This window comes from Hippocampus zosterae, chromosome 2 (genome assembly GCF_025434085.1).
Source record: "Hippocampus zosterae strain Florida chromosome 2, ASM2543408v3, whole genome shotgun sequence".
NCBI classification, from domain to species: Eukaryota; Metazoa; Chordata; class Actinopteri; order Syngnathiformes; family Syngnathidae; genus Hippocampus; species Hippocampus zosterae.
This window is the reverse complement of record NC_067452.1, coordinates 17,120,373-17,132,458: the sequence shown is the minus strand read 5'-3', so window position 1 is coordinate 17,132,458 and position 12,086 is coordinate 17,120,373. Positions and strand designations below refer to the sequence as shown.

Genomic DNA, 12,086 nt, shown 5'->3' with positions numbered 1-12,086 from the left:
CTTCAACAATTAGTATCCTCAGTTCCCAAACGTTTATTGAATGTTGTTAAAAGAAAAGGTGATGTAACAGAGTTGAAAACATGAACCTGTGTCAGCTTTTATGGAGTGCGTTGCGGTCATAAAATATAAAGTTAATGAGTATTTGCTCAACACAATAATGTTTATCAGTTTGAACATAAAATATCTCATCTTTGTGTTGTATTCCCCGTAACCCTCGTGAGGATAAAGCGGTTCAGATTAATGGACAGATGGATGTAGTGTACTCAAGTATAAATGGAACGTGATTTGTAATTAATTGTATTCTTTTTATTTGTGTTTAAAACAATGCCCCTACTGTCATTGGAATTCTTTGGATCATTGCTTAGATTATTATATTGTTGGACAAAGGTGAGTGCTCTAATGTTTATAAAGCATTACATGAAAAAAATGGCGTGCTTATGCAAAAGACTTTTCTGTCAGTATATAATTTACATAAGGCTCCTGATTGTAGGTAATACTGTTACTTTAACTGTATAGCAGAATTGTATATGTCTGTGCCTTATCAGGATGTCGAACGTAAAATAGTCGCATTATTTTATCATGCAGTCAGTTCACAAACGTCACGCTTGACTATGCTAGACTTGACTTTAAAAAAAAACACACAAGGATATTTTCAGTGAACGTGTAGGCGAAAACAATACAATGAATGGGGTTTGGCGTGAGCGCGCTTGGCCCCAGTAGCGCGCATTTTCTTGTTTCCAGCAGTGGGGAGGACAGGACAGGGTTCTTTATGTGGAGAGGGAGGAGGAAGGAGCCACGCAAGACCAGCAAAAAAGAAAAGAACAACCCAAAAAAAAAACTCGGTCAATATCTGTTTTATCATCTACCAAGCCATGAAGAGTCCGTAGCGCGTGAGGGGTTTCTTTTTCCTTTTTTAAATGAATATTTTATTTTTGAAGCGGTAACAGGATTACCAGGTCGGTTAAGAGACGCTCGTTCAAGTTGGACGCTCCTGGAGCCCACTTTCTTCTCGGAAAGGATACGACCGGCGAGCAACTTTGTGCAAGATGCAGGGACTTTCAGCCTCTGGTAAGAAACCGAGTCTGGGCTAAAAGTCGTGTTTCAATTTTTTTCATTCTGGGTCGTCACGCGGCTTCTATTACACGTCCTGAAACAGTTTTTTGAGGGGAGGGGGATGTTTGTGTTGTTGTTGCCAGCTGTCAGCAGGACAGCTGCGGACTTTTTATCGACTCCACGTCGGCCTCAAGTCGTGTTTCTGACCCCACCGACACGCTGTTAATGCCGGAAACCTGATGTGACTCAATGTAGCAGCACATCTGGGCCGAACTCTTTACGTCCGAGTTCTGACCTCAACGTTAAAACTGCCTATAGACACCATTAACATTCAAAATCGGAATTGTTGACAGCGGTGATTAAACCCAAAGTCATTTACGCATCATACCTTACCGTGCATGGGTGTGTGTGAAGGGCTCTGATGCATGGAGAGAGAGGATGTGTGTGTGTGTGTGTGTGTGTGTCACAAAGCAGAGGTCACTACATTCGCTCCAAATGCAGCATGGTGTGGTTCAGAAGTCAATTTTACGTCAAGTATATATGTCTTCATCTGTTGAATGTAACTTAATAAATCATATTTATACTGAATTACATACAAAATCAAGTAATCATTAACTTTACTAAAATTCTTTTCATGTCAAGGGTCAGTAAAATAACTTGTCGTCATGTGAATGACTGATTTTGATATGAATGTTCATTGTTGAAGTAACTCGATGTTTGCACGCTTGCCTCACAGTTCTAAGGTTTGGGTTTTGAACCTCAACTCAGGCCACTTTGTGTGGAGTTTGAATGCTATGACATACATGGAAAACTCCAATATTGTACTCCTTTGCTCCCAAGTGGAAATACTGTTACAACTTGGACCACCAAACTGTTCGCATTCTTTTTCCTTGTACTTGTTGCCAGGTCGACTTCATTGAGGCCTAATCATAAATTTCCCATATGCCCGCCACATTCACCTGGCCATTTGATTCACCATGTGACAGAGAGCTACCGTGAACTGCAAGGGAGACACACAAATTAAGGAAATGACTGGAAACGTTCATGCATATACATTCATTTGAATTGAATCACTCACTGCTCTGTATTCTCCCTAAAATTTCATCTGTGCTGTATGTTACACATGCAGTACATTTGACAATAAAGTTTATCCAATCCAATCCAATCCAATCCAATGTGTGCCTTCCCAGGGGAAACATCAAAACAGCACCATCTGGTGTTCATAATACATACTGGACGATCAGCTGTTCAACGTTTTCCTCCCACATTTGCTCAATCAAGTGCTTTTGCTCTTATTTTTTTGTAACTGGCCTCTTATCCCAAATCAAACTAGCCAACTCCATACACGCGCACATATACACACACATGCTTTTTTTGCCGCTGTTCTCTCAGGTTGCTTACTGTATTCCTACCCCATGGGAACCAAAGCGTAGTGTATGTGTACTCTTTGGATTATTTTCATTTTGGAAATTGGAGGGTCGAGTGAGTTGGAAACTCGTCTGCATATCCGTTTCAACATATCACAAATATTCAGTGTTGTCTTGAGGTTAAAGTCACATTAGTATCACAGGCTCAGGACTGTATTGCCCACTTTCTCCCCCGGGTTTATACACATTACAATGGTGGTTCTCACAAAGCAGCAAGACGCTCCAGCATAGCCGTCCTGGCAAGTTATTTATTATTAACAAAAGCTATGCGAGGCTGTCTGTGTTTCACCAAGTCAATGTAAACATCTCCCCTTTTGTGAGATAAACACTGACCAATAGGAAAAAGAACAGGACAATGAGAATATTATTGACGCTGATTCCCATGTTCCATCCTTTTTTTAAAATTTATTTTTTTAAAGACTTTGACTTGCCTTTTAGTCATCTAAAGTGACTTTTTGTGCTTGTTTGCCAAGCTCACTGTACTATGCAAGGATACTACCGCAGATTTTGGGTCGTGTGAAAAATGATTACTTTGGGCCCCACCACTTCATTGCTGTAAATTGAAAACGCAATACAAAAAATACATTATAATTATTTTTAATTATTAAAAGACGCCATCGCTTTTATCCCCTCAACAGTGCCCCCAGTTCTATGTGTCGTGAATATACAGCTGTGGTGGGGGAAATTTGCCATTTTCCAAGGTAGAAACGGGCAGAACTCCACCATTGTGTGGGGGAGTGTTAGCTTTAATACCAAAGAGTCACAGCAAACGGCTCTTATGTCAAAAGCGGTTGCCGCTGCCGCACTGACATAGCTGCACATCTAATTAACTGAATACGCAGAGCCGCACTGGGTGTACTGTGGAAAAGGCACGGGCGAATAAATCCCAGCTCTACGGTTGCACACTGTACCGATTGCACAATTCACCGGGACGTTGGTGTAAAAGTGGGGCAAGCACATAACAAAATGCTGAAAGCTAATCTTGTAAAACAACTGGATTTGTCAGAATCCACTTTCACGAAATAATCTTTTTTAGAAATTATTATTCCATTGATTATTCCATCCATTCCTCGGGGAGGTCATCGCCCCCACACTCACGCACCCACGCATCGCCCAGGTGACTTAAAATCTTTGGAAAATGTCTGACAGTGATAAGCACGCGTCGATTAATAATAAAACATCCATTTGCCAAAGTTGATGCATATTTTACATGATCATTTAAGAGCAAAGAAAATTCTCACATTGATTATCATCTTAGCCAGGGTCTAAAGTGGCTCCGGTGACTGTTTAGGCTGCTCTTATGACTCGCTGGCAGTGGACGTGAGTGACTTATTCAAAAGAAAGATATGATTGTCACGCTGCAAGGTATGCTATCCATCCATCTATCCATTTTCTAATCCACTTATCATGACAAGGTTCCGGGGGCGTGCTGGAGCCTACCGCAGCAGTCTTAAAGCAGTAGGCAGGGCACGCTCTTAACTAGATTAGCCAGCCAATCACAGGGCACACATCAACAAACAATCATCCGCACTCACAATCACACCTTGGGACAATTTAGAGTGTTCCATGAACCTGCCATGCATGTTTTGGGAATGTGGTCTGCTGCGGTAAACTAATTTAGATGGATAAGCTTTAATATGTTTCACCGGTCATGACAATTTAGTGCAAGATGCTTTGCTCCTGTAAAGTAGTGATGAGACATACGCTGATGAGGTTTAAGCTTGTTCAGTGCCAGTGCAAACAACAGCAGTGTTTCCTTGATTAAGAACATTTTTTTTTAATGATTGTAGTCCCGCAATGGAATTTCATTTTACACTAGAACCAAATCACACGGGCACGACGTCATTGTGACAGGGCGGTGCTGCGCCGGACGCAGCTGGGACGTGGGGGTCAGTGCTTTGCTCAAGGGCACCTTGACAGTAGCCAGCAAGCAGATGAGGATTTCTCCAATAGCTAGTCGCCATTTTCACATTTTGGCCGCAGCGGGACTTGAATCGCGACGCTTTTGGTTCTTGAAGTCATGTCGACTGTTGATTTGATGGGCCGTGTTGGATGTAACGGACAAACTGCTTTGCCCTTGAAGGTTGATCTCAATTATGGAGGTACAGTCATATGATATCTCGGAACATTGAAGCTAAACTGCTGCACTGCACTTTGGTTTCAAACGCTTTCTCAAACTCCTGGCAGGTTCATGGAGCCTGAAATGAGTGTGGAAATAATGACGAGCTGAACTGCTTTCCTTTCTGTTCTTTGCTTATTTCTTTTCCCACAAGCTCAACATACATTGTCTCCTATATCGCCAGCTTTTGCCAGTTTGTAATGAAACTTGCAGTCATTTTCATGAAAACAAGAAAACAGCAGACACACCCAATATAATCTTCTGTGCCCATCAAAAATGTTGGAATGGCAAAGTCAGTTCCTTTGTTTCTCTTGTATTTGGGGGATTTCAGATCAAAACATATGAATATGAGACAAAAGTGCCCAAGTCCCAACTTGTATTGATTTCATCGTATTTACATTGAAATGTGTTGACCCACCCGGGACAGATCACCTTTTGTTTGAAGCCACCCACTTTTCAAGTGAGCAAAAGTATTGGAACAGACATCATTAAATGAAGCAAAGTGAATACCATTTCATCTTCGGTTTGCAGCAAACTGTTTTCAGGCCTTTGCTGCAGCTTCTTTCAGCTCTGGTTTGTTTCTGGGGCTTTCTCCATTCCTTCTCCACATCACAAGGTGAAAGGCATGCTCTATTGGGTTTCGGTCCAGTGATTGACTTGGCCAGTCTAAGGTCTTCCACTTCAATGGTTTGTTAGACTTCTTTTCTTGCTACTGACCAGGACCTGCTAATCGAATCCTTGTCATTCCATTTGAATTAGTTTATGCTATTCAGATGCCTGGTGATTTGTTGATTATGCCCGTCACCGCGTAGCATGAGACTCCAATCATGTACATGTACAGCCATCTTTTAGTTTATTCCTGGAAGTGCCAATTTTGAACCTTACTCAGCCCCCGCAACGGCGCATGCGCACACACGTCACTCCGCTCTCTTCCTGTCAATCACTTTACGTGAGTGAGACAGCGTGAATCACTTTGCGGGCCACGCAGAAGCTCAAGGCTCTTTCCACGCTCGCCTGAGTGTCACATCGATTTTCCCAATGGCGATCATGTGTGGATGCCGCTGTAGCTATTCCAAGTGTGTATGCGCAAAAGTGCCCTACATTGCGATGGCTCACTTCTCTGGACAGTTTTCTTTTTCTTTCTTTACTGGCCCAAGTGTGGTCCCGCCCGAGGCTCTTGACCCAATTTTATGAATCGTAAAAGTGTGTGAAAAGTTGTTCAAGTGGTGAATGACTCAGATTCCATCTTTGCTCAAGGTACATCAATCAAGAATCAGATTTACTACTTATTAGACTTGAATGCTCCTAACAGCTCAGTTACCGTAGCACTCAAATGGACTGGCTGTGAGTCAGGTTTTAAGAATTATTATTAAACACACACAATTAAAAAAAAATCATAACATTCATGGGTGTTTTAAGGACGCTCAAGTTGATGCATAAGAAACAAATATCAGACTGTAATTGAATGCAATGAAAATACATATCCAAATACATGCTGGTCAAAACTAGATCTCCTGGAATCTCAATTGAAGTTTGCAACATTAAATAAGAGGCAAACCTACATATCTGCCACATCAATGCTTTTAAATGGAAAATTGCAAAATGTCTGCCTGCTGCAGCCTCAATCATAAGCTACTTGTTGCAGTTCAAAGTGAAGTGGATCACTATCAAGTCAGCTACGTGGCACAGCTGTCAGGTAGCAGCCTGGTGGGCAGGTACTCGATCGAGTGTTGGTTGAAAGGCAAAACCTGCCTGTTGGACAGGTTCTGGACTTACTGGTAAACATGCAGTTGTGACAGGTAATACAATACTGTACATTTATCGAAATGGAGCTTTCACAGCAGCTGCATGCTGTGACAAAGCGCTTTACAGAAAACATTTAACGTAAAAACTAACAATAATACAATTGTAACAACGATTCCTACGTACTCGAGATGAAAGCGGAGCGAATCAAAGTCGCCTTTCACCAGCGGACCGCAGACCTCAGTTCTCAGTTGTGTTGCACTGCAACAGCAATGCAGTAACATGGCTCGCCTGGAGTGATTACTTAGTCACATTTGAAATAACGTTTGACGCCGCGGCAGGCGTACGGTTAGGGGGTTAACCGGTTCTCCCTCCTAATGAAGCGTGAGGCCCTCCAGTTACACTCTGTCACGGGATAATGACGAGGCCGTCATTGACTGAGGGCGCACGCCGAGAAAAAGGAAACACGATATTTGTGTCAATGTCTGCTTTCACGCGTTTGAATTCCATTTACCGGTAATCATCAAAAATGTCAGCAGACCACAGTCTGAGTTGACAAGAGTCACCCATCAGTTCAATAGCATTCATTGATTATCATTTGATGATTTAAAATTGCAACATATATTCTGTTCACATGAAGCAGGGCACTATGTCTTAGTGCGGGGCGCACGATACTGACAAGACAGTCGTAGAAGTAGCAACATGATACTGTACGCTTTTTCCTCCTGTTTCACTGCGACTCAAGTGGCCTATAGCGTGATTCAACTCTACGGATTTTGAACAGCTTTCTCCTCCTCTTTCCACACGTCTGAGAAAATGTTCCAAAGTTTATAGCGCTGAAGCTGCAGTGTTCCGCACTAATCAGGTGTGACATGTGATATTCCAGTTTCAGTGGCCGCTTCGGCACCCGCAGAACCCCGACTCGTGATGAGGCTGCATAGTTTGAGCACTTGCGGAGAAGAGACGTGTTTGCTTTGAGGATGTTTCTGCTCAGAGTAGCACAATGTGTTTACACTGGAGGTCTCGCGGCTTATTGGAGGGTCTTGCAGAGGCGCGCGCACGCACGCACACACACACACACACACACACACACGCACACACACACACGCACAGAAGAAGGAAGTGACCTAGTTTTCCTAAATGGTACCAACTGTTGAAAACAGACGGACTGTGTCACCCAGTAAAGTACTCACGTGCCAGTCTTTGAGTGAAAGTGGCAAAATCAAGATCATCCCCGTCGTGCACTTTGGACACAATATCAACGCAAACAAAAAGTCTGAGGGTTCGAGTGGAAATCTGGCTGACAATAAAAATAGGAGTAGCTCCCCACAAAAGTCTTTCAACACGTTTGTCTTTGTGTCTCAATCTTGGGACTAAGACGTCCATTTCTCTTCATTTCACATCGTTTATCCGTGTCTGTCTGTCTGTCTGGATTGAAACTCTCCCAGATGAAGGGGATTTTCCTGGGAAAGTCATACGAAAAAAAAACACAGCCCTAATAGTAAAAGCATGTCCCTAATGCTATTTCTCTGCCGTGGCGTGTGCATGTGTGCAGATCCTTTAAACACACTGAAGGCATTGTGTTTTTTTTTCTCTGATCATCAGAAGTGGCGTCTCTGTGGAAACAGGCTTCCTGTATACTGTGGGGGCGGGGCCTGTGGGATTTGGGGCGTAGGGTAGGGATATGTCCAGGTCTGGCCTATTCACTTGTAGGTAGCAGACAGCAAGCAGTTGCTGGTATCAGGGCACACGCACTTAAAATCCTCTTGCTACTGAGCCCAAGCCTTCATTCTTCATAAATACTATTCATATATGTTGACTAGTGTATTTGTTGAACCAAGAAATCAAATGATGGTGTGGGGATTTTGCACAGCATTGAAATGTATTTCCTTGCCAGCTAACCAGAATGAAAATCAAATACAATCAACATTTTTTTAAATCCTCACACCTAAATATAGAAGCCCTTCCTCCCACCCTGGCTTGTTGTGAGTCCTAATCATGACCCACGCCACCATTTACTCTCATCATGTGACCATGAAGCAGGTTGTCAATATTGAGCCCTCCATGCTTTCTCCCTTGGGTTGCCTTCGACCCTCCATCACCGTCCTCCGTCCGTCATACATTTCGGCAGCATGACTATGTCATTGGTTGTGTATATACTGGATATGCGATTTAGTTCCATACCAGGAAAATTGTACTGTTAGTAGCTTTGTATGCTGAGAGCAAACCCAATATAGTGATCCTATACCACATCTTGTGTCTGTCAGGCAAATCCACTTTTCTCACCTCCTTTACAGCCTCAGTGCTTGTTTTTATGTGTGATGGTTGCAGATCACCTTTGAAAAAAAACCCAAATTGTGTGGGAACGCCGTTGAACCAGTAGAGGGCAGTAAGGCCTCATAGTTATATTTTTCCTCCACTCAGAGGTAAGAAAGCTATTCTCACAATCCATCTTCAATATTGGGAATCATTCGATGGTATTGGGAGTCTTTATGTTCACATGCGGCTGGTTTTATTCAGGCAGATCCAAAGCTTTCTTTTCAGGTGATGAGGCGTGTCACGATGACCGGAGCAGGCCAACTGACCTCTATTTATGTGTGTCGCGTATCATTCTGTATGGTTGGCAAGGGAAGGCATGCAAGGCAGCTGTATTTATATCGCACATGACTCAATGTGTTCCACACAAGCAAAGACACACTGTGTGAATAGAAAATGACCGTATATGTCTACATCATCTCCTCATTGATCAAATTGCTTCTCCATCCTGCTGGTAGTGTTAATTTCGACAGACACCACCCTCAATTCCTCTCCCCTCTCCACACCATATTGCACTCGCCACAGCTCTCATCACTGGACAATCATCAGACCCTGAGCCTAATGAGGAGATGAGAGCTACATCCACACAGATGGATCCTGTTCCTCTGGACCGTTGTGGATTATCTTCCTCCGTTATTTCAGGCTTTTTGCTTTTTCCTCCCTACTTTTAGTGATGCCCTGATTCACTAAGCAGCACTTCACATGCCATATGATCCTGAAAGGAGGTTAAAATAGAATAAATTTAAAAAAAGCCTCAGGTTGATTGGCACGCATGTACTTTCAGTTTGTTTGCAGTGCGTCTGTGTGCGCGTGTGCATGCGCGCGTGTGTGTCTGTCTGTCTGTATGTCTCCATATCAGCAGATTTCCGAACATTTTTCTTCTATTCTACACACCTAAGGCAAAATTGTTATTCATTTCCTCCCCGAGCATTTGTTAAAATAAACACATAATTTGCACTCTAATTCTTTTAACTCGAACTTCAAAGTTGAATGAGTCCCATGCAACACACACACACACACACACACACACAAGCACACAATGTCCCCTTGCATTTAGTGAGATGAAAACCAGTTGTGTCTGATGATATGCGCGTGAGTGCTCTCTAACCTGTGGTAGTGGATAGAAGAGTGTGCCAGCAATACACTCGAAGGTACTGCTTTCTTAACTCCAAACACGCTTCATCCCAGTGGCCGTAAGTAAGTTTATTGGCCCGCCCTACCACGGCACTATATGCACCGTTGGGGTCTCAGCTGTGATGAGTTGATTCATGTGGAGCTCCTCCCTTTGCTGATTCGCTGGTAGTTATCCTTCCAATCTCTGTTTTCCACCGTACATAGTTTTCATCACTGTGAAGTGATGGGGGAACATGCAAATGCGAATTGAAATCTCAGCAACTCAGCAAAAATATGATTTTAAAAACAGACATGAATCAAATATTGTTCCCACATAACGGTGCGCAGACTTTGAAGTACCATAAATGCAGTACATAATCCAGGTTCTAAAGTTAGATGCATCAAAACCCTAAAGTCGTACAAAATACAATACAATACAATACATGCTAAATAAAGCTAGAGGACAGGGGTGTCAAACTCATTTTTGTCGCGGGCCACTTTGGAGTTACGTCATCCCTCAGAGGGACGAATTAATATTTAATCATCACATAGTATTATTACTTGTACACAACAAATTGATGGATTATAAATTTTGAAATCAGTCAATTATTTGTTTGCTGCTTGTTCATTTATGATTCAAGTGAGTGCATCGCTTTTCTAGCTGAGTGACGCTTTGTTATTGGCTGCCGCTAGACGAGGTGATGGGACCGTAAAAGGACCACAGCTCCCAGACGACTGTTTGACATTCCTTCCTCCAGCTAACGACCGTGCTGTGAGCCCCAAATAAATATTTCACAAATCAACCCCTAAAAGCTCTTGCATTAAATGAATTGATAAAGACAGAAACAAGGGACCTTTTGCCACAATTATAGTTTGAGTTATTTTTGAAAAGGTAAAATGAACTTTCAGATACATTTCATTTTTCAAAAAGTATTTTCTCTCCTTTTTTTTTAAATTTTGTGAATGATTTTTTTTTAAATTTTACGTTAAGTTATTTCATTTGTTTTCCTTTATGAAATAACCTTGGCATCCATGTTTGCTCTTTGTTTGCTGGTTTGGACAAAGACACCCAGCTTTGTTGTGTTACTATAACCTTGAACACATCCATGTTTTTATTTAACATCATCTTAACTTTCACCTCATCGAAACTATTTATTTTGACTCCCCACGTTTCTGTTTCCCTCTGCTGCGGACTAATCTCAGCTGATCCATGTGTAATCACAGGCCATCTGGGCGCTGCAGGCGGAGATGAACCTGAAGCTCATCAGATGACCGAGCTCACTGTTTAGTGGATGCCTGCTCATGTGCATGCACGTGCATGCATCTCTTTCTCTCTCTCTCTCTCTCTCTCTCTCTCTCACTCTCTCTCTCTCTCTCTCTCGCGCGCACACACACACACACACACACACACCCACACACACACACGCGCTACTACTAATAAACAATTTGACTAAAAAGGCATAGAAAGCAGTTTTTTGCCATGTTACTAGACCTCAAACATTGTACGCTGTGGGTGGGTGCAGTGGCAGTTCTGGCATGGGTGGCGCCAAGTCTCTCTCTGATATTTGCTTAATTTTTATCATTTGTACATTTTAAAATCATTTAATTAAGGGCACATTGTTTTCAAAAACAGTTAAATCAAACATGTCACAGTATGCCCTGTTTGTACTGTGAAGCCAGAGTCTCTCTCTCTCTCTCTCTCCCTCTCTCCCTCTCTCTCTCTCTCTCTCTCTCTCTCTCTCTCTCTCTCTTTATATATATACTGTATATATACCTGTATATACTATACATTTTTTTCAAATGAGTTTTTTCAGAACTTATAGATCAACTGTTACATTTTTGAGTCTGCAATTAACATAAAATACAGTACACCTTGGGTCGCTGATGGTGAAGTGGTACGCCCGCTTGACTTGTGTGCGGGCAGTGTGGAATCAGTTCCCACTCAGTGATGGTGTGGATGTGAGTGTGAATGGTTGTTTGTCTCTATAAATGCCCTGCGACTGACTGGCGAACAGTTCGGGGTGTAGTCTGCCTTCCGCCCAAAGTCAGCTGGGACAGGCTCTAGCAAATCCCCACGACCCTGTCAGGATTAGCGGTGTTGAAAATGGATGGACGATTTACACAGAGACAGTACACTTCCCCTTTGGATCATGAAATTCTTGAGGGTTCTCATCCTCACCAGCAGATGCGATTCCATACATATACAATACATAAACATCATCACCACATGTAACATCATAACTCATGTTACAGCAAAACATTGTGGTGATGAAAGTCGTCATCTCTGACAGGCTTGTCTCGAATGAAAGTGTGAC

The 12,086-nt window shown here is 42.6% G+C and overlaps 1 protein-coding gene across 1 annotated transcript in view; it reads left to right on the top strand.

Moving 5' to 3' along the window:
• The first annotated feature begins 752 nt into the window (after positions 1-752).
• The window catches only part of fgd (faciogenital dysplasia), a 50,665-nt gene continuing 39,331 nt past the window's right edge, over positions 753-12,086 (top strand). Inside the window, exon 1 of the mRNA XM_052058514.1 lies at positions 753-1,068. Within this exon, the coding sequence (XP_051914474.1) occupies positions 1,047-1,068 (22 nt within the window). The 5' untranslated portion in view covers positions 753-1,046. The remainder of the gene's footprint in view (positions 1,069-12,086) is intronic.